At 43.5% G+C, this 23,907-nt stretch overlaps 1 protein-coding gene across 1 annotated transcript in view; it reads right to left on the reverse strand.

The window, feature by feature from the left end:
- Window positions 1-315: 315 nt before the first annotated feature.
- Window positions 316-23,907, reverse strand: part of has2 (hyaluronan synthase 2) — a 29,134-nt gene continuing 5,542 nt past the window's right edge. The window contains exons 2-4 of the mRNA XM_072270896.1: window positions 17,736-18,362; window positions 5,568-5,669; window positions 316-3,092 (exon numbers count right to left, since the gene is read on the reverse strand). Of these exons, the coding sequence (XP_072126997.1) occupies window positions 2,163-3,092; window positions 5,568-5,669; window positions 17,736-18,362 (1,659 nt within the window). The 3' untranslated portion in view covers window positions 316-2,162. The remainder of the gene's footprint in view (window positions 3,093-5,567; window positions 5,670-17,735; window positions 18,363-23,907) is intronic.

A 23,907-nucleotide genomic window follows, 5' to 3' on the forward strand; every position in this document is an offset into this window, starting at 1 on the left:
TGTTAAAGACAAAATTCTACTTCAATTTGAAGTTCTTTAACTTAATTCTGTATTCATCAGATCTAGAATTAGGTAAGAGTTTTCCAAAGTCCCATGTTCAATTTTTCACAGGCTCTACCTTCCACTGTCTTTCTCCAAGGGCCCAAAGACACAGAAGACTTGGTGCCACTAAGGGAGTATTAACCTCTGTTATTCCTTGTAGGATAAAGAATAAACAAGTGTTCTGTGTTATCAAAAATATTTATTCATAACTTTATCTAATACAATCTGTATTTTGGAATATGCAGCAACTTTGCTTAAATAAATATAGGGTGCTATGGTTAACATTCTAAAGGGAATGATATAGGCTACATAAAGACATCAAATGTTTGCAGATTTATGAAATTTAATGATTTGCATGTACATTTTTTGGTTATTATTTGCAATAATGACAAAAATTATCTTCTTTAAAAAATGCAATACTGCTGAATACATTAAGAAAAATTGCCATTTTTTATATAATCACCAGAAAACAAAGTCAATTTTAACAAGAAAATGTAAACAAAAGTCAATGTCTAGCAGACACGATGTAGTTATTCATAATCCCACATACAAACTGTGGATTCCACCTCTCACTCGAAAGTCTTGCATGCTCCTAACAATGTGTTCACAATGAATACAAATTATCAAAATCTATTTCTACCCCTTCTCCCCCTCAACCAAAGATAGACATATGACTCACATCCTTAAAAAGTCCCTTGGAAGTGTTCTAATGCGCATATGGCAATCTTGTTCCTGAAATGTGTCAATTAAGAGGATGACTGGTAAACAGGAAAAGGTCAGAAAAACCTTTCTGTGGAAAACACAACAAATGCAAGAGTCCTAACCTTTGATTCACTCGGTTTTTCAGTCCCCAGTTCATTGCAGTGCAACTTGTCTTTGGAATAAATCACTCAAGACCTTGAGATTGAATCTGGTGCTTTCCTCTATTCTAATAGTGGTATACAATCATCCCTCAATAATTCCAAGACTTTGGTTAAAGGTGGATCACACTGTCAATGGGATTAGGTTTGGCCCACAGGATCTTTGTTTTGCATTTTCACTTATCTTCAGCAGGCAAGGGACTGTGCCTTTCAATAACTCTCACCTCTGGGTGCTAGCTCTCTCTTTAGCCCACCCAAGGAAAGGTGTTTGTTATAAAGCACTCCTCATCCCAGCTGAGTGGACAATGCCAAGTGGTGGACAGCCCTGGGTTTCAAATTTAGTTTCTAAACTGGCTTGAACATCATCATTGAACCACCACTGATTGAGCAGCCAGTGTATAATAATCACACTTATGGACTAAACAAAAAAAGACATCTAAGACATATTGAGGCAGGGTGCAGATGCATTTTCCAGCCTCGCTGTAGTGCTTGACTGGAGACCAGATAGACTTTCACCTGCTGAGAGTAGAGGTTTCTATTTGCTGTCATTTTTAACTGCCACCTCAGAACCCGACCAGATTCTCAAAACATTTCACATTTTTGTTCAGATATTCACATAAGTCATTCAAGCAAAAATTTTAACATTTGTAATAAAAACTTTTTAGATTTAATATTAAAAACAGGAAAAAAAAAGGACAATAATAAGATATGCAAAATTCAAATCTCATCAGTCCGCTAGTCTGGAAAATTCAATTATAAAGTAAAATTTACATAAAAACCCTACAATTTCAGCCAAAAATTAAGCTAGAGGCACTTTCTCGGAGTGAGAGAGCCAATGGTTGCAAGTCGTGACCTTTTCACTTTCACTCCATCTGTATGGCTTGGAATTAATCTGGATTTGCTGAGGTTGTGTGCAGGAGTGAGGGACTGATTCGTTTCAAGTGACCAAACATTGTTCTCCGCCTCGCTATCCACAAGTACTGCCAGTGAGGTATTCTGAAGCATATCAAGCATTTTGTCCAATAAGGAAAACAAAGTGCAGCGACATCAGAACAAGTCGTAAATAGTTCCACACAGATTAGTTCCTTCAGCGTGAATTCCGTGCAGTTCTCACGCACTTTCATTTCTTTGGCATGAGCCACGTGAACCCTATTGCATTTCTTGAAGTTGAAGCAGCAACGATTCATATCCCGCAGCGGCATTGCTTGATAAAGCCACCATGTCCTGGAATATTTCACTTGCCACGTGCCAATGTAAACATCATACATCGAATACCATGTTGTAGTTCTGCTTCTTGTTTCGCCTGCAGCACTTGGTAATTAAGACAACGTAGAGGGTTAAGAGCATGACCCAGTAACAGGCGTAGAGTATCGCCCCGATAATCAGAACCGTCTGCTCGGACTGGGAGAAGGGTTCCCGCGTCTCATTGTAAATGGTGTAAATGAGCCCTCCCAGGAGGATGGTGAACCACAACGACACGGGGATCAACCCAATGAAGTTCACGACGATGGTCTTCCTCCCTGACGTGCCCCAGCCTGCCTTGTTTATGGTGGCGATGGCGAACATCTTGGCAGGAAGCAGGCTGGACATGTAGAGCATGGAGTAAAGGGACATGAAGACCATGACGATGTTGCCCCGCAGGCAGCTGGCGAAGGACGACTTGATGAGGCCCACCAGCTGGACGGTGAGGAGGAACAGGAGGATGTTCCAGATCCTACCTCGGTAGAAGAGCTGGATGACGGTGGCGATGAGGAAGAAGGGGAAGAATCCAGTGATGACTGCCTCGTATGTCATCCACAGGTGGTGCTTGTGGAACCACAGGGCGTTGTAGAGCCACTCCCGGAAGTAGGATTTGCTCCAGCGAGTCTGCTGGTTCAGCCACCTCAGGTACTGTGTTGGGGTTTCAGTGAGGCACTTGGATCTTGCTGTATACTTTGTGGCATAGCCCAGGCTGAGCACTCGGTTCGTCAAGTGCCGGTCATCACCGAAGCTGCACTGTGAGCCCAGGAACTCCTGGTTGTACCAGTCCTCCATGAACTGGTGCAGTAAATCATTCCTGTACATGCCCAGGGGGCCGCTGATGCACTGCACGCAACCAAAGTACGACTGGCACGCTCTCTCAATGTTGAAAGCCATCCAGTATCGGACACTACTGAGGAACGAAATCCACGAATCATACTTGTTGAGAATCTGTTAATTGGTGAAGAAAACCAATTGTTACTAAACATGGAGACTAAGTTGCGCTTATATAGCACCTTTCACAGCCCTGGCAGGATTTCACAGAATATCTTAGATCCAGCAATTGTGGTTTAAGTCTACGGAGGTAACATGGTTGAACGGGCTTTCGGGGAGGTGGGACAATGGGCGGTGGGTGGGCATGGACGTGATGGGACAAAAGCCCCGCTTCTGAGCTATGTGACTGATTCTAAGATTCTGTGTGGTCTTGCAGCATAGGGGCCGATTTGGGCACAGCAAGCTCCCAGAAAGAGCAACGTGGTTAATCATCAAGCAGCAGCTGGATCCACAGCCTCAACGATGTGGGTTTCCTCTGGGTGCCCCTGTTTCCTCCTGCATCGCAAATACATGCAGGTGTGTGGTCCATTTGCCCCTCTATGTTGCCCTAGTGTGTAGGTGAAGGGCAGAATCTAGGGGGAGTTAATGGGGACGTGGGATTAATGTAACGGGCGATTGATTGACATGGACTCAGTGAGCCAAAAGCTTTGTTAGTGTGCTATCTCTCTCCATGGTGACTGGGGGAGAAGAGCTGGTGATGAAGACGCAACCACCCTGTTATCTTTGGAGATGGTGTGATGGGCCACACGCATTCAGATCCTTTGCATCTCGTTCCGCAGAGCTGTGCTTCCCTCTGGAGGCCCAGCCTACATCTTCACGTTCAGACACCTGGAGCAGGAGCGGAATCCTCTGACAGGGTGATGAGTGCCGTCCCCCCCCATGCTCCCAGAGTGGCACAAGCTGAATGTAAGGAATTGTAGGGAGAAACTTGTGCATTTCCTTGCTGGGATCCATTGGATTTGCTTGCATCCGGAAATATCAGGCCAAAAATGTCATTACAGGAGAGACTGAGAGGTGCAGTACTGCGCAATGGGTACAGTTCCCTCTCCTGCTCTGTATCCAGGAAGCGACTGTACAGCTGGCCTGTGGGTGCTCCTCCCAACCTTTCCCCGAACCCTGCCAGTATTGAATTGTTCAGCCTTAACTCAGCAAGCTTAATTCAGCAATCAGCTTCCACCCCCTCCCTTACGGCTGTGTGTCCCCAGCTCAGCGTAATTCATTGTGTACAGGAACATTCTCTCCCCTCCCTCCTGCTTCGTTCTGTCCTCTGATCTGCCCCCTTGTGTTACCCTCTTTCTCCCACCAGTAGAATCATTCTTGGTAATTGCTTTATTATTGTCACATGTACTGAGGTACTGTAAAAAGCTTTTGTTTGTGTGTCATCCAGACAGATTTTTCTATACATACTGTAAGAGCATTGAGGTAGTAAAAAGGAAAAACAGAATATAAAACGTACTGGGAGTCCTTCAGCCCACAATGCTGTGCCTATGATCAATCTAATCCCTCCTTCCTATACAGCGCATAACCCTGAAGGATATAGTGTTACATTAAAGCAGGTGGACAAAGCAGAGGGCCTCGATGTGGTAGACAAAGATCAGAGAGCACCTTCATCATAAGTGGTCTGTACAAGAGTCGTATATCAGCAGGATAGAAGCTTTTGAGTCATTTCCTGCTCTTCATCGACAGCACCCATTAAATCCCCAATTAACCTTCCCTGCTCTAAGGAACAACCTTCTCCACGTCAATGGTATGTTTCAACAAATCCCCTCTATATCCCCTTCAACGTTTGTCAGCCATACTGACACCTGGTGCCCAGTACTGCTAGGAACTTTGCAGAATGGTGCAAGGTCTGCTGGTTAAAAGGAGCCGTTCCCATCGAGAGTAGCTGCCAGTCATGACCTGAAGCTTCCTTGTGGAAAGGCTCCAAGGCCAATCCATGGAACTGGCACTGCAAGATCTGAACAAAGGGTCCCACAAAGGAGTCAGTCTTTGGGGCTGGATGGGAAATCATCCAACTTTAAGAAGGTTTTAACCCATGGTCAGTGGATGCTGGGAGCAATGGGAGAAGGGAAGCAACAACAAAAGGCTGTGGCCGAAGTGAGGAACAGAACTCCCCACACCTCCCACAGCTACTGAAACAGAGGGGCTCCTGAATCTCACCTTCATCCCTTCCCACAGCTCCAGAGACCCAGTCACTCTCTCAAGCATCTGAAGCTGGATGGACATTTTCTTCCATTCCCAGTGACCCTTCCCGACCAGACTTGAAACATCTGAATCCTATTTTTTTGAAACCTCCTCCTAACAAAAAACTTTTTGTTGCTTTGCCCAAGAAAACAGGGTGACGGGGAACTATGGTGGTGATGGAAACACAGAACTCAGCATCTAAGTGGAGAGAGTGGTCACTTTGTTTGGTCAAGTCTTCCACCTCATTTAGTGATGCTAAAAAATCGGTTCCCTTCGCTCTGTTATAGAGGCTCTGCTCCCCTTCCGCTTACATTCTCCTTCCTCGTGGCCAGCCAAAGTCACCCACTCTTTCCCACTGCTCTCTGACACAAAACAGTTTCATAAGTAGCCACAAACACTGTCGTGTACCTGGACATCTCCACCAACTCCACCAACCATTGGATCTGCCTCCAGGATCTTCACCATCTCCACCGTTGCAGAAGGGTCCAACATGGTATCTGAGTCACACACCTGCAGAGAGAAGGGAAACCTTGTTAACCCTTTATCACGCCTATCCACCTCCTTCGCAGCATCACATTCAAGGATGGCCCAGGCTACTTGCTGCAAGTCCAGTGCCTGCCAGTTTGTCCCCATTTCGGAAACTCAATTCCTTTCACTTTGATAAAGTTAAGTTTTGGAACAGGATGCAAAATGCAATGTGCTACTGTGTAGGGAACTTAATGCAGAAATGAAGGTAGAGTTCACATCACAGAAACAGGTCATTCAGTCCAACTACTCCTCCCCTCATCAGCTTCCTCCCGTCCCTCTCCAGTGCTGCTGGAGGCAATAATTAGATTACGGATAACATGTTGGTAAAGAACTGGGGATGGCTGGTTGGTGATGGAGGAAGAGACTTCCATTCGGTGATGCTAGTACACCAAGTGGTCAAGCAGCTAATTCTAAAGCAACATAACAGGAACTGCAACATCAATGTAGTCAACACCACACATTGGTCATTAGCATATTTCTAATTTGGAATTTGTATGGCCTTGCTCTGTTCATTGAATTTTGATGACCTTCCCCTTCATTGGACCACAGGCATATTACAATATGTTGAAATGAATTTGGTTGGCAGTGTTAACAGCTGACAAACTGAAACCCCTTGTGTTACTTCCGACCTGCCATTCAAGATAGCACTGAACGAAATGGTCCAGCATCAAGGACATTATACAGTGGGTAAATATGTATTCATTTTTTAGATTCTGGCTGTTGCTCCACTACACAACAGTATTTGTTTGTTCATCAATTGCCCTTGACAAAGTAGCAGCAATAACTGAGTGATGTCAGGAGCTGTGAGTGGGCGTTGTAAAGTCCATCACATGATGTGGGTCTGGGTCATTCACATAAAGGTTGGCAGATTTCCTCCCCTGTAAATCACAGGTGAACCAGGTAAGCTTTTATGATAACCCAGTAATCGCTATGGCTACTTCGACTAATTATTATTCCAAGTTCCGGATTAGTAACTGAATTTAAGTTTGTCAGCGGGTTCACATGCATCCATCCCTCAAATTTGCAGCGCAAGTTGATACGGTATGGTGTATGGTGTTTTGGCCTTCATTAGTTGGAGGATCGAGTTCAAGAGCTGCGAAGTGACACTGCAGCTCTGTAAAACTCTGGTTAGACCACACTTAGAGAGTATTGTGTTCAGTTCTAGTTGCCTCATTATAGGGAGAATGTGGCAGCTTTGGAGAGGGTATAGAGGAGATTTGCCAGGATTCTGCCTGGCTTAGCGTGCATATCTTATGAGGAAATGGCTTTCTGTTTAGAGAGAAGGAGGACGAGAGGTGGCTTGATAGAGATATACAAGATGATAAGAGGCATAGATCCAGTGGGCAACCAGAGACTTTTTCTCAGAGTGGAAATGACTGTCACAAGGGAGAATAATGTTGAGGTGTTGGGAGAAAAGTATGGGGGGATGAAAGAGAGAGGTAGGTTCATGGACACGCTACCAGGGGTGGCTGTAAAGAGAGATACATGGGCATATGGATGAAAGAAAAATGGAGGACAATGTAGGATAGAAGAGCTTGATTGATCTTGGAGTAGATTAAAGGGTCACATGACACTGTGGGTCAAACGGCCTGTATTGTGCTGTATTGTTCTATGTTCTATGTTGCTAGAATGTTAATTGAAACATCTGTATTATTAGTCTGGTAATTTAACCATATAACACTGACAGTGGAATAGTCAAGACTACCTACTTTGGCTGCCAGTGTCAGGGTTGTTACTGATGGTCAGTTCTTAGCCCTACCCCATAGGAAGACCATTACAGGGACTACAGCTTCTTGAAGGAAAGAATGTTGGGCAAAGTTGATTACTACTTAGCAGCAACTAGCTTGACAAAGGCTTTCATGAATTTAGATCCCATTAATTTTTCAAACTTGACTGAGAAGTTATGGGAGTTCTTCACCGGACACTGCCCCCCTCCCCCACAGTTACAACCTTGCACAAGACTCTCTCACTCATTCCCTCATTGCCTGTGAGGCTCACAGCACCAGCCACCTGGGTTCACTCCCAGCTGTTGTCTGGGTGTTCTCCCTATGATCACAAGGCTTTTCCCCGGGAGCTTCATTTTCCTCCCACATCACAAATACACACAGGCTGGTACAGTAATTGCCTTGCACGCGTAGGTGAGTGATGGAACCTGGATGAATTTTAAGGAATGTTGGGAGAATTAAACAGACTAGGGCAGGATTGGCAATTGATTGAAATCTGCTATGAACTCTATGGGCTTAAGGACCTGTTTCTGTGCTCTATGACTCTGTGGCTTTGATTTAACAGGCATTGGAAGATGACCTGATGAAAAATGATTTTATAATTTAAACAACAAAGCATTTGTTTCTCCATTTATTTACGAATTGTCCTACAGTGCTGTCCTGTCTGGTGTCAATCATTGTCTCACCAGAACTATGGGATCAACTTCAGAAGATTTCACCTGAGTTAAGGACAAGACAAAATATGACAAATTAGTCGTATTAATATTTCTAATTACTACAAAAGACTCCAAGAGGAAGGAGAGAGAGACTTGGGAGTGGGGAGAGCTGTAGGGAGACACAATGGAAGAGGGAGAGAAGAGAGACAGGCAGTGGGGAGACAAAAGGAGAAAGACTGGGAGAGGGAAGAGGGAAGGGGGAGACCAGGACTAGGAGCAGAAAGGCGAGATTCTGGGTCTGGGGAGAAGGAGGGGAGAGAGTTCAGGATTGAGGAGAGGAAAGGGGGAGAAACTAGGAATGGGGGGGAGAGGGGAGGGGAAGTGAGACCCAGAGTGAGGAAGGAGAGAGATACTGGGAGGAGGGGAGAGTGACCTTGATGGGGTGGTAAATTGGATTAGTAAGTATGCAGATGATACTAAGATAGGTGGTGTTGTGGATGATGAGATAGGTTTTCAAAGCTTGCAGAGAGATTTAGGACAGTTTGAAGAGTGGGCTGAAAGATGGCAGATGGAATTTAATGCTGAAAAATGTGACGTGCTACATTTTGGTACAACTAATCAAAATAGGACATACATGGTAAATGGTAGGGCATTAAAGAATGCTTTAGAACAGAGGGATCTAGGAATAATAGTGCATAGTTCCCTGAAGGTGGAATCTCATGTGGATAGGGTAGTGAAGAAAGCTTTTGGTTTGCTGGCCTTTATTAATCAGAGCACTGAGTATAGGAGTTGGGATGTAATGTTGAATTTCTATAAGGCATTGGTAAGGCCAAATTTGGAGTATTGTGTACAGTTCTGGTCACCAAATTATAGGAAGGATGTCAATAAAATTGAGAGGGTACAGAGGAGGTTTACTAAAATGTTGCCTGGGTTTCATCTCCTAAGTTACAGAGAAAGGTTGAACAAGTTAGGTCTTTATTCTTTGGAGCGTAAAAGGTTGAGGGGGTACTTGATAGAGGTGTTTAAAATTATGAGGGGGATTGATAGAGTTGACGTGGTTTGACTTTTTCCATTGAGAATGGGGAAGATTCAAACAAGAGGGCATGGGTTGAGAATTAGAGGACAAATGTTTAGGGGTAACATGAGGGGGAACTTCTTTACTCAGAGAGTGGTAGCTGTGTGGAATGAGCTTCCAGCAGAAGTGGTTGAGGCAGGTTCTATGTTGTCGTTTAAAGTTAAATTGCATAGATATATGGACAGGAAAGGAATGGAGGGTTATGGGCTGAGTGCAGGTCGGTGGGAATAGGATAGGGTGAGAGTTCGGCACGGACTAGAAGGGCCGAGATGGCCTGTTTCCGTGCTGTAATTGTTATATGGTTATATGGTGACAGAGGTGGGAAATGGGGAGGGAAAAAGGAAAGAGACCATGAATGAAGAGGGGAAGAACTCTACACATATTAGAACAGGTTAATAAGGAACTCTACACATATTAGAACAGGTTAATAAGAACGAGACAGAGACAATGGTAGTAGGATTAGACACTGAGAAAGCTTTTGTTTCGGTTAGTTGGGCATTCCTATAGAGTGTTAGGAAGATTCGGCTTTCAAGAAAAGTTTATTAAAGTAATTCAGACTCTATATGACAGCCCTACAGCTCGAATTAAGATAAATGGGGACCTCTCTGACTCCTTTATTTTAGAGAGAGGTACCAGACAGGGATGCACAATTTCTCCTTTCATTTCTGCGCTATATATTGAACCGCTTGCCCAACTAATAAGACAGAGCGAAATCGTAAAAGGGGTCAAGGTGGCAGGGATTGAACAGAAAGTGGCGTTATTCGCAGATGATGTTTTAGTCTATCTGAGTGAACCGGAAAAATCATTTATAGGATTGTTTACACTGTTGGATGACTTTGGGAAAATATCGGGTTATAAAATAAATGTAAAGAAAGCGCAGGTTATGTCCCTAAATTATACACCATCCAAAAAATTGCAGGATACATATGATCTTAAGTGGGAAGCTAAATCATTAAAATATTTAGGAATAACCCTGCCGAAGGATCTTTCAACGCTGTCACAGGTAAATTATGGGCCATTAATCTCAGAGATAAAAGCAGATATGCATAGATGGAATCTTATCCCCTTTTTAAGTTTAAATTCAAGGATAAATACTATAAAAATGATTATTCTTCCTTGGTTACTGTATCTTTTCCATACTTTACCTGTGGAGGTGGATGATAATCAATTCAGGGAATGGGACAAATGGATTTCCCGCTTCATTTGGCAAGGAAGGAAGCCTAGAATTCGATATAACACCTTACAGTTAGGGAAGGAAGGAGGAGGTATGGTGCTTCCTTGCTTGAAAAATTATTTTTATGCTTCACAGATAACCCCTCTGTTATATTGGTGTAATAGGGAATATAAGGCTAGATGGAAGGAAATAGAATTTGGATTGGTTGACAGTTTTCCTCTACAGGCCTCAATAGCTGACAAAGGACTGATGGCCCAATTGGAAAAGTTTAAAAACAGTTGGATAAATCTTACATTAAAAATATGGCAGAAGGTGGTTAATTCATGTGGAATATGTTAAAACTCTTCAGATGGTGTGCATATGATACCGAATTCATCCCAACAGAGGAGATAAAAGATTTGAACTATGGATAAAGAAAGGTCTTACAACCTACCTCTCATTTATACATAAAAGAGTATTACAAAGTTTCCAAATCCTGCAGGACAAACATGGCCTAGAACATAATGACTTTTTTAGGTACCTTCAAGTATGAAACTATGTTAACCGGAGTTGTAGATATACAGACCTATCAACAGTAGAATTAGAATTTTTCAAGATTCTGAATTCGGCTTGCAGTTCAATACCTAGTAAATCAGTTTCTCGATTATATAATGCACTGTCCCATGCTAAAAATGTAAACACATTGTATATTAAAGAGAAGTGGGAGAAAGAAGCAGGGTTGGTACTTTCAGAGGAGGCTTGGGGGAAAATCTGCAGCTTTCAATGGTCTTCGACTAATTCTTTGACTTGGAGAGAACATTGTTGGAAAAATATTATAAGATACTTCAAGACCCCATATCAGGAAAAATATAAAGACACAAACGTGACGTGTTGGAGAAGGTGCGGCTCCAAGGAGGCAAATCATTTCCATATTTTCTGGGATTGCCCTAAATTAAGTTTATATTGGAACGGTATTCATAGAACATTAGTTAAGGTACTTATGACCCAGATACCTCTGAACTTTGAGATGCTCTATTTGGGGCATGTATTATTTCTTGAACAGAAGGAAGATAGAAAGTTGCTGCAGGCCCTTTTAGCGGCAAGTAAGAAATCAATCGCTAGAAAGTGGCTAAATCCAATACCACCTACATTAGAAAATTGGCACAAAATCATCTTGGAAATATTTAAAATGGAAAAGTTGACTTACTCTCTGAGAATTTAAAAAGTAAAATTTTATCAAATCTGGAATAAATGGATTGAATATATAACCCCAATGCGAGCAGACTTAGATGACTCCCCTAATGATTTATACTGCTCTTCTCATCAACACAGTAATATTGCTAACGTAAGCACCCCTGGTCTAAATGTTTACTGTTTTTGTTTTTTTTGGAAAATAGAGAATTAATACAAGTAAAGGAAAAGATTTGGCAAAGGGATAAAAAATGCTAAAATTAAGCAAATAAGTACATAGGGATTGGATAATTATGTTTGGGGGCAGGAGCAAGCATGAACAAGTTAGGATATAAACACCTACAATGGTTCTTACATAGGCTTACATACAACATTTTGGACCAGAAGAAATGGTCCAGAAGAGATATATGGAAACTACTAATAATCCACTATTATTACTATTTTTCTGAACAACTAATACCATTACTTAGCCTAATAGATTAGAATTTCAACTGTACATAATTATCTATTTAAGTGTCTAATTTCTTTTTATATCATCTCAATGTGTACTTAAGAATGTATAAATGATTATAGTTTTATACATATAAAAAAATGGAAAAGGTTATACTTGTGAAAAAAGTACATGATACTTGTGAATTCCTCATCCAAATAAAAATAAAAAATTTAAAAAAAAGAATGAAGAGGGGAAGGAGACTGCGAGTGGAGAGAGGAAGGAGACAGACACTGGAAGTGTGGGTAGGAAGAGACTTATTTAGACCCTGGGGTGGGAGAGCTGGTGCTCTAAATTCCAGGGTTAAAGATTAGATAATCTGCTCAGTGTGGTTAATGCCCGGCATTGTGAAATTCACATTTTTGGCAAAAATCACAACCCAGTGATGATCACCCATGCCTCTGAGTCCTCGCTGCTGCTGCATGCCTGGGGAACCACAGCCTGGAACGTTCCTACTCTATAGCATATCCTGACACATTGGGTCTCTGCTTGGTGGGGAGCTGCTGAATAAAGCAGTTGAATTCGTCAACCGAAGGGTCACTAATGTAGGCTCTCTATTGTTCCTCCTGCAAACTGCAAACAGCTTCACAGATTTATTACAATCTGAAAGCCATTTACCACAAATTTCTTTCACCCTCACTGCAGATAGATATATTTTCCTTCTCCCATTAGCTGCTGAAAGGATCAATCTGGAACACATTTACTGAGGAAGAATCAAATTGCTACATCAAAGGCCCTGTCTCCCACACTTGTCTCCATTGTGTAGATCAACTAGATTTGTATTAGTCTATTTATGATCAGACAGCCTTTGCTTTGACTCAAGCTGAGCAATGAGATCTTGACTACCTATATATCAGGGCAATGTTTGGAGAACCCAACATCTATTTCTTATGGATCAGTGCACTTCATGAAGGATTTGACCTCCTGCGTTTAGTCTGAAGCTGCCTGGACACTAGATAAATCTTACAGGTAACAATACAAAGCTCTCTGACAAGTGAGAACATCCAGGACTCACACATTTTAGATTTAACATGCGTTAGTGGGTCCAGAAGAATTATTTAATAATCTATTTACTATTTTTATTTTTTTAATGAGATATAGCACAGAATGGCTCCTTTGAGCCACATCACCCAGCAATCCCCCAGATTTAAGCCCAGCCTAATCACGAGATGGTTTATAATGACAATAACCTACCTTGGTCTATGGGAGGATACTGGAGCACCCAGAGGAAAAATGCACCATCACATACAAACTCCTTACGGATAGCGGCAGGTAATGAACGCGGGTCGCCTGTACTGTAAATCATTGTGCTAACCACTGTGCTATGGCGCCACCATTTAGTGGGTGACATTATTGAAATATAAAAGATTCTTGAAGGAGGCAGGGAGGATTTTTTCCCCTTGTGTGGGAAGTGGGATAAAAGGGAGCAAGGGGTGATCCACTGACTAGAGGAGGTTTTGCTCCCTGTGCCATTACTGAATTCGGGCGGATTTGTGGTCTGCAAGGGAGTCAAGGCCTCTAGGCAATAGGCGGGGTACTGATGGGTCAGACATGATCTTAATGAATGAGAGAGAAGATTGATGGGCTGAATGGCCTACTCCTGCATCTTTCTACTTTACAGCTATTTTTAGAAATGTACCACTGAGAGTATCCTAACAGGCCGCATCCTGGTCTGGTACGGCAGTTCGAATGTTGAGGAACCCAAGAAGCTACAGACAGTAGTGGGCTCAGCCCAATACTTCACGGGCAAATCTCTCCCCACCATCGGTAGTATCTACACCAGGCACTGCCTCAAGACGGCAACATCCACCATCAATGATTTCTACCATCTGGGCCATACCACCTTCTCACAGCTCCAGCAGATAAGGGGTAAAGCAGCCTGAAGTCTCACACTACCAGGTTCAAGAACGGCTGCTTCCCTTCAACCAATCAGTCTTTTGACCAACCCATACAATCCTAATCACTACCTCAGAATAGCAACACCAAAACAAGTTTGACCACTTTGCACTACGAAAGTCTGTTCTTTTGTTCTAATTCTGTTTTCTTATTAAAATTGTGTTTAATTTATGCTTCTCCTGTGAATGCTGCTTATATGATGCTATGTGCCTACAATGAGAACAGTTCCAGCTTCTCTGATCCTTTCGAATAACTGTAGTTTCTGCTTGCCGGACTATAGATGTTTTCAGGCCTTCTTTAATGCCTTCACATCCTTCCAGTGAAAAGCTGGCCAGAACTGAGCACTTCAGCTGTGGTCAGACTAATGTTTTGTGAAGATTCAGCAGGTCGCCCCAGCATTGAAACTCTGTGCCATTAATCTAGCCCAAGGTTATATTTTGTTAACATCTCCTCAATTCACCCTGCCTCTTGCAGTGGGTCCCTCTGCTCTCACACCCTCATTAAGACACTGCCCTCTTCTACACCCTTTTCCAAGGCCTCCACATCCTTCCTGAAATAAGATGACTAGAACTGCGGCCCAACCAAGGTTACACATATGGCTGCATTTTGTCCGCAGGGCAACCTTGAGTTTCTTGTTGTCTGCCACTTTAATCCTATCCCCCACTCCCACCTCTCTGTGACCCCCTGCACTGTTACACGGAGGCCCACTCAGAAGGTGAGGAGTCGATCAGAATCGGGTTTAATATCACCAGCAAATGCGATGAAGTTAACAAATTTCACAACATATGCCAGTGATATTTAACCTGATTCTGATAAGCTTGAGGAAGAACACCTCACCTTCTGACTGGGCACACGGGAGCCTGCATAACTTAAAAGGAGATTGAATGCAACAGTTTCAGGTAACTTGATTTGTCTGATTGCCTCAATGGTGGCCAATTCATCCATCTCTCCACACACACTGGCTGATCTGCTGGGAATTTCCTATGACTCTGAACAGCACCTCACAGTTGTTACATGCTCCTTGCTTTCCTATCTCTGTGGTTACACTCATTAACCTATCAACCAGATAACTTCATCAACACTTTATTCCCATGGCTCCCTGGGTCTCACCTACTAGAGGCATTTCCTTTGTCCTCCCCATCCCTTCCCCACCCTCCCGGTAACAAAACCAACTTGTTTTCCTTTTCAGTTCCAAAGAAGGATCTTCGACCTAAAACATTAACTTGCTTTTTCTCTTGACAGATGACTGACCTGCTGAGTGTTTCCAGCATTTTTTGTTGTTATTTTGTGCTTTCATAAGATATAGGAGAAGAATTAGGATATTTGGCCCATTGGGCCTACTCCATCATGGATGACGCTATTTTAACCCAATTCTCCCACTTTCCCCTGGTAACCCTTAACCCCTTACCAGTCAATGACCTATCATCCTCTGTCTTACGTACACACAATGACTTGGCCTCCACAAATTCATCACTCACCAGCTGAAGAAATTCCTCCTCAGTTCTAAAGGGACGTCCTAGGGTACAGACCAAGAAACATTAAATGCTCCTCATACGTTACACATTTCATTCTTGGGATTATTCATTTGAACCTCCAGGGCCAGCACAGCCTCCTTAATAATAGGGTCCATTTTCAGTATCTACAGTTGTGAGATGGGAAGGGGTGAGAGGGGAGACTTGCATGAAGCAGCATGGAGCAATTGACTTAAGTAACCTGTAAATGCACCATAATACTTAACAATATTGGAATTCTTCCTGATAATGAGGAATGCTTGATGGCTGTGGACCTGCACTCAAGAGTTCTAAAGGGTGAGGGAGTATCTCATTGAAACCTACCAGATACTGAAAGGCCAGGAGAGAGTGGACATGAAGATGTTCTTTCCATTGGTTGGAGAGTCTAGGATCTGACAGCACAGTCTCAGAATAAAGGGACATCCCTTTACACCTGAGATAAAGAGGATTTTCTTCAGCTAGAGGATAATTAATCTGAAGATTTTATTGCCACAGAGGGCTGTGGAGGCCAAACCATTGAATGTATTTTAAGTAGAGACGGTAGGTTCTTGATTGGTAAGGGAGTTCAGGGTGACAGGAAGAAGGCAGGAGAATGGGGTTGAAAAGCCTTGGTTGAATGGGGGGAGGAAACTCAATGAGCCAAACAGCCTAATCCTGCTCCAATATCTTATGACCTAAGAAGCTATTACATCAAAACAAAATTCTTTCAGCTAAATTCATTTATGGTGACAGTGCCATAGTGATTCTACTTCCACTGAGTTTACGGGGCTCTGCTGCTGCAGTCCCACAGACTACAGAGGATGAAGAGCAGCTTTGCTTTACCCTCCTGTTCTCCTCCAGCATCTCCTGGTGAACAAGTGCAGGATGGAGATAAGGTGGCAGAAAGCTCAAGGCTTTGTTTTGACCCTCCCTGTGACATGATGTCTAGACTCACTCATTCATTTCAATGCTGCACTATTTGAACCACTGTCTGAGAGGATCTTGTAACTACTCTGTAACGCCAGGTTAATCATCACTCTGCAAATAGGCTAAACTCCATCCTTCCAATCAGTGCTAAGTATTAGCAAGCGTGAGACTCCTCTGGCCAGTGCTGGCTACCAGCACAGCTTCTTGTGGGAAACCAAACCCATCTCAGGGGCTTGGCAGATTACTTTTCTGAGATGGTTTCCTGGAAGTCAAGGAGGAGGGATGAAACATAAATGCTGTCCTCTTCTCTTAAAATATGTTCAAACTAAATTAAAATATCTCCAGTTCCTTCAAAATCACCTGCTCTCAGTTGGAGATTATAATCTTTTTTCTCATCAGCAGAATTTCCTTGAATGCAGAGTGGCACAGCTGGTAGAGCCACAACGTCCCAGCACCAGCGAGCCAGGTTCAATCCCGACCACTGGTCCTGTCGGCACGTTCTCCACGACCACTTGGGATTCCCCAGATGCTCTAGTTTCCCCCCACATCCCAAAGACGAGGGTTGGTAGGTTAATTGTCTGACGTCACGTTAAGAGTGTGGGGATTTGATGGGAGTTTGTACAGAATGGGAATAGTGTAAATGGGTGGTTGATGGTTGGTATGGATACAATCGGCTGAAGGACCTGTCCCCTCACTGTATGAATTACTCTATGACTATGCAGGATACTGCATAACAATACACTAGTCCTATTAGTGTCTCATACTTCTGGGTAGCCTCCAACCTGACAGCATGAACTTTGATTTCTCTTATTTCATCAGCTAATTTCTCCCCCCTCCCCCTTATCTTTTTCCATTCACCATTCCGACTCCTCTCTTACCCCTCCTCTTCTCCTCACCTGCCCATCACCCCCGGCTGGCGCCCCTCCTCCCATTTCTCCCATGATTCACTCTCCTCTCCTATCAGATTTCTTCTTCTCCTGCTCTTCACCTCTTCCACCTATCATCTCCCAGCCCTCCATTTCATCCTCCCTCCCCCACCCACCTGGATTCACCTATCCCCTTGCAGCTGGTATTCTTTTTCCCCTCCCCCCACCTTCTTATGCAGGCTTCTTCTCCCTTCCTTTCTAGTCCCGATGAAGGGTCTTGCTGCAGATTACTGACTTGGCTATTCCTCTCCAAAGACAGTGCCTGACATGCCGAGTTCCTCCAGCATCTAATGTGTGTTGTTCTGGATTTCCAGCATCTGCAGAATCTCTTGTGTTTGCTATTGTAGTAAAATGGTGTGTTTTAGTACCCTTGTATAAAGCTCTACATTATAACATTTACCTAACAAATATGGGAGTGTTTACTGGAGCAATGGGCAAAGAATGTCTGCTACATTTCACATTGAGTTCTTTCACAGTCACACAAGTTGATCAGAACCATTTCCAAGGTCAATAGCCTTACTTGTACATAATCCACAGTCCGACCCAGTGCCTTGAACGCAGTGTACATAACTTCTCGCTTGCCTCCCCACTTCTGCATCACGCAGACACTCTTGTTGGATCTGATCAGCCTCGTGATGTACTGCATGCTCTCCCTGTGTGACTCCTCGCTCTCCTCTGGTCCCCGCTCGTGGAAGTTGCTCTTCCACAGGTAGCTGGCAGAGCTGTCCCTTCCCATCACCTCGCTGAATATCTCCATCATGTAGCGGTCGTCCTCGCTGTTCCCATCAATGACCATGATCACGCTCATTCCCGGGTAGGACAACCTTTTGACGGAGAGTAAGCACTTCCTCAGGTAGTCAGGGTCCTCCTGGTAGGCAGCAATGCACAGGGCCACTGTCTTGTTCAGTTTGATGGGGGTCTCCAGTGACCGCTTCATCTTCCGGTGCTCCAAGAACGCAAAGAAGCTTTGAATAAGGAGGTGGAGGGCTAAGATAGCTCCATATAGTCCGAAGGAAAAGTAGTAATTGTCCGTGGCTATGAATTGATAACCTACGATATAAGCAGCTGCGATACCCACCAGAAGAGCCAGGCCAAACAAGGTGGTCCCCACTATCCGCAGGATGGAGGAGAGGCTTTTGCAGCGCATCTGTAAGGTCAGAGAGAGAAGAGTTTTAATTTCTAGAAAGTAACAGGTTATTGATAAAATTTTCTCGTCATGAGGGATAAATTTTGCTAGAAGTGGTTAAATGGCCCAAGGTCATCTAGTTTTGTTTGACTAGGGTCACTTTTAGCTGCAATAACAAACCTTGTCCCCAGCCACTCCAGTAGGGCTCTCTGCACCACAATCTCCCTCCCTCCTCTTTCTAAAACCTCGCTTCTCACTCTCTCTCTCTTCATTCTAATTTTACACCTCCCTTTATTTTTACCCAACTCTGCTACTCCACCACTCTCATTTTCCCCTCACTCCTTTCCACCTTCTCTCTCTCTCTCTCTCACAATCTTTTCCCTTCTGATCTCTCAACCACCCTCTCTCCTACACCCTTTCCCATTCTCTCCCTCCTCCCCCCCCTTCTCCTTCCTACCTCCCTCTCACTCTCTCACTTTGTCCTCTCCATTGACACCATCATTTGTCATTTTCAAACAAGTAGATACAGGGAATTAAAATATGGCAGCAGCCCGTAGAGAGGTTGTTCTCTCTGGGGCTGGGCAGGAACCATTCATCAATAACTCCGTGGATTGTGTTCTGGTGAGAGGAACAATGGTATAAAACCTTAATGGCAGGGTTTCACCTTTAGTGGGGCCTTGTTACACAAAGGGTGGGGTGAATTTGTAGCTCTTTCCCCTAAAAAATCCTCTGTGACTGTAGCCCACCTATGAGTTAAGAATTTCTAAATTTAAGTCTTTTAACAGGCAAGAGCATTAAAGGTTACTGATGAGGGAATGTTGCTACTTTACCCTTTACAGTGTACCAATGCTATGAAGTGATCTGTATGGATGGTTGCAAAATAAATTTTATCACTCTACCTCAGTATATCTGACAATAATAAGCTAATTACCAATAGCTTAAATAAGCACCATGGTCAGCATAGAAGTTGTGGGCCGAATGGCCTGCTCCTCTGTTGTACTGCTCTATGTTGATGCAATCGCAAAGAAGTCACAATAGAATATAATATGAGGGCATTTGGTACGTCACCAAAGACTCTTACAGATTTCTACACATGTACAGAGGAGAGCAGTCTCACTGGTTGCATCACAGCTTGGTATGGAGGTCCTATGGCACAGGGTTGCAAGAGGCCGCAGAAGGTTGTAGCCTCGGCCTACTCCACTGCGGAGACAACCTCGCACAATTTGAGGGCACCTTTACGAAGCGGTGCATTAAGAACATGGTGTTCATTGCTAAGAACCCTCACCGTCTGTGACATGCTCATTTCTCATCACTATCATTGAGGAGGGGGTACAAGAACCTGATGACCTACACTCAATGATTCAGAAACCACTTTGTTCCCCTTTTCCAAAGAATCTTTGAATGGTTTATGAACCAATGAACACTACCTTGTTATTTCCATTCTCTTTGCACTATTTTTTAAATTTTAGAAATGATAGCAATTGTATCTCTTTGCACTATACAGCTGCAGCACAATGTAACGGAATGATAGACCAAGTTGGAAGGCCGAATGGCCTGATGCAATTGTTACATTTTGACTTAGCTGATGCTGTGATTTGAAAGTGCAAATGTTCACCAACACATGAGTTAAATCTGGATCCCAACAGCAAACTGCTCATGAGCACTGAATGATGTCGGAAGACCTAAATGTTATTTTTTCCCTCCCAGAGTCTGTGTACTGAAGGGGAGAGCCAGCAGGCACGCTACTCTTGCCTTGCTCATGTCTAGCTGCCTATATTTATTGGGTCTTGGCCTGTGTTTCGTGCTGTAATGTTTGCTTTTCCATTTGTCTCTATTTATGTTACCTTTCAAGAGACAGTGTTCTTTCTGTTGGCTTACACTCGGCCTTTTCCTCTTCAAAAATGCTTTAACGTTAAACTGGCAAATGTTTTATGTAAATGCAATTCAACTCCAGGTACACATTCCCAGGGTAATCACCCAGTAATAGCCCGTGAACTTCTGATAATGTTTTACCCATTAGCAGAGTTCCTGCCTGATAACTGCAGGTTCAATCCTGGCCAGATTTCCCAGCATTTAACGATGGTTTAGGCTACGGACCCAGTGGGTTTGACTGGGACAAGAGGAAAAAGGTACAATGGGTGGCAAGCATGGATATGATGGGCCAAAGTGCCTGCTACTCAGATTCTAAGATTCTATATGATATAACAACATGAGAGTTAATAAGGGCACAGCAAGTTCCCACAAAGACCAACATGGTTAACAATCAGGGCAGCACAGTGGTACAGTACAGCCAGTAGACCCACTGCCTCTAGTTCCAGTGGCCTGGGTAGAGTCCTGACCTCCAGCACCGGCTGTGTCTTTTCCTTGTCATTACAAGGGTTTCCTCTCGGTGTTCTGACTTGGTAGGTTAACTAGCCGCTGTAAATCTGTACTGGAATCACCAGATTGATTCCTGAGATGGCAGGACTTTCATATGATGAAAGACTGGATCGACTAGGCTTATACTCGCTGGAATTTAGAAGATTGAGGGGGGATCTTATTGAAATGTATAAAATCCTAAAGGGATTGGACAGGCTAGATGCAGGAAGATTGTTGCCAATGTTGGGGAAGTCCAGAATGAGGGGTCACAGTTTAAGGATAAAGGCCTTTTAGGACCGAGATGAGGAAAAACTTCTTCACACAGAGAGTGGTGAATCTGTGGAATTCTCTGCCACAGGAAACAGTTGAGGCTAGTTCATTGGCTATATTTAAGAGGGAGTTAGATATGGCCCTTGTGGCTAAAGGGATCAGGTGGTATGGAGAGAAAGCAGGTATAGGGTTCTGAGTTGGATGATCAGCCATGATCATACTGAATGGCAGTGCAGGCTCGAAGGGCCGAATGGCCTACTCCTGCCCCTATTTTCTATGTTTCTATGAATCGGGGAGGGCTGGGGGGTGTGTGAGTTGATGAAAATGTGGAAAGAATAAAGTGGGTTAAGATACGATTTGCAGGATAGTTGGCCATTTGAGACAGTGTGGGCCGATAGCCTGTTGCTGTGATATATCTCTCTATCACTCTCTCTGAAGATGCATTCATTAACAGATGGCAAAATCTGAAGGTTAGTTTCCACTTTGCAAGTTTGGGACGCCTGCAGTTGGTATTTGTTGGTGAAGCATTGATCAGAGTTGAGAAACGTGATTATTTTAATTCAATAGAGTTGGAGACTCTGTCCTGAAATAATCAGTAACAAAGTCAACCTTGTTTAATGAGATGACTAACTTGACTTCCTGAAGTCTGTAGCCAGAGCAGTAGAAGGGCTTATATTTCAGGCTCCACCCCCTCACCTTACCCACCATCAAAGGGACACAGGTCTCAATTATTTAACAGAAGCTACGTTTAGGCAAACATACCATTATTCATTTTTCCTTTGGCCATTCTGTATGTTTATTCATCTGCTGCCTTAGAGGAGGCTCACGTTGAAATGTCATCGCCCTCATCTGGCAGGCAGACCCCTGCTCCAAGTCATTGGCCCATTTACAACATATGTTGATTAAAGAAAAATCACTTATTTGTGGCGAGCATGGGAGTGCATTACTCCTGACTGTGAGTCTCTTGTCTCCTGACCTCTCAGTTAGTGAGGGAATATTAATCATACCCCATGCCAGGTTTGCAGTGTAGAAGGCTTGGTTTTTCCATTGCTTATTGAGCGAGGATATAACCCAAAAAATAATAATCATTCAGGTGGTAAGTAAAGGTGAGTAAGATCTTTCAAAATACTCCTGAGAAAAACACAACACAGCAGGCAAGTAAACACTGTGTTTTTATGAGCTTTGGTGACAAATCTTTACAAAGAGGAATCAGCAAACTAAAATTATATTTAATATTAAATTGTGAGATTACCAAGTGAATGAACAAATGAAAGAGGATGCCTTGACTATAACTAATTATTCCAGTATCTTGAACCAAATTCCTAGCTTTTATCTCCTGATCTGGTTTATAGAATCACGGATAGTGATGGCATGCAAGGTTGCATTTTATCCTAATCTATCCACGTTGACCAAAAACAAAATCACCCCAGCCCTCAGCCCGTGGTCCTGCTCTTTATGGTGGCTCAAGTACTCAGAGGTGACTTGAAACGTAATGCTGATTTCTCCCTGAAAGTGGCTGCACAGGTTGGCTGGGGGGTAAAGCAGACATATTGTATGCTTGCCTTCTTTAGTCGAGCCATTGAGCTCAAGAGCCAGAAACTCATGTTGCAGCCTTATAAAATTCTGCTTAAGGCTGATTTATATTTGTGCATCAAATCAACGCCATAGGAACGGCATAGCCGTAAACCCTGCACAGTGCCTACACGGATCCTTACGCCGTAGCCTAACGCGCACCTCTCCCAAAATGTAACTACGCATCGCGGCAACGCAGACCGCAACAACTGTGATTGGTTCGCTTGGTAGCATTGCATTTCCTCCTACGCTGCAACAGCTTCCCATTGGGCAACTGAAGGGCAAGGAAGGAACTCTGGCTGCAATGCTTTCCATAAAGCTTTACAGACCTCCAAAATTATGGAGGACACATTTCGCTTTTACGAAAAAAGACGCTCACTTTAAACTTGTTTACCCCGAGAAAGACTACCATGACCATGAAGCCCTGCATGGGCAGGTGTGTGCGCATGCATGACGTGTGCGAATTGCAGAGCGACGCAGACACACCAATGCACAAGTATAAATGCTCACAACGGCGTAGCCCACTTGTGTAGGCTGTGGCGTAAGCCTTTAGGCCCCATCCAGAGTATGGTATTCATTTGAAGAATGTGGAGGCTTTGGAGAGGATGCTGTTTGGGTTACCAGGACGCTACATCATTTAGAGGACATGTGATGTGAGGAAGCATTGGACAACCCAAGGCTGGCAGAGATTGAGGGAACATTTGATAAACACTTACCAAATTATGCAGGTAAAATTAGACAGGTGGTATCTTGAGGGCATGAGTACTAGAGGGCATTTATTTAATGTGAGAAAAAGTGCAAAGTTGATGTTTTTACACAGAGAGTGATGGGAGCCAGGAATGCACTGCTGGGATGGTGAAGGCAGAGAGCAAAGGAACATTTAAGGGACTGTTAGACAGACACATCAATATGTAGAAAAAGGAGGAATATATAGTTAATGTATTATCATTTCAGCACGTAACTGCCATTTCAAAGAATCCACAGCAGCGCCTCTACTTTCTTAGAAGTTTGCAAAGATTCCGAATGTCATCTAAAACTTTGAAAAACTTCTACAGATGCGCGATGCATATACTGACTGGCTGCATCACAGCCTGGTAAGGAAATACCAGATGGATATAGCTCAGTTTATCACAGGTAAAGCTCTTCTCACCATTGCACACATCTACAAGGAGCAGGCCATGCTGTCTCCTTGCTGCTGTCGTCAAAACGGAGGTACAGGAACCTCAAGTCCCACACAACCAAGTTCAGAAATAGTTATTTCCCCTCAACCATCAGGCTTTTGAACTAGAGTGGATAACCTCACTCAACTTCACTCGCCCCAACATGGAACTGATTCCCACAACCTACGGACTCATTTTCAAGAACT

This window comes from Mobula birostris, chromosome 1 (assembly GCF_030028105.1).
Source record: "Mobula birostris isolate sMobBir1 chromosome 1, sMobBir1.hap1, whole genome shotgun sequence".
Taxonomy (NCBI): Eukaryota; Metazoa; Chordata; class Chondrichthyes; order Myliobatiformes; family Myliobatidae; genus Mobula; species Mobula birostris.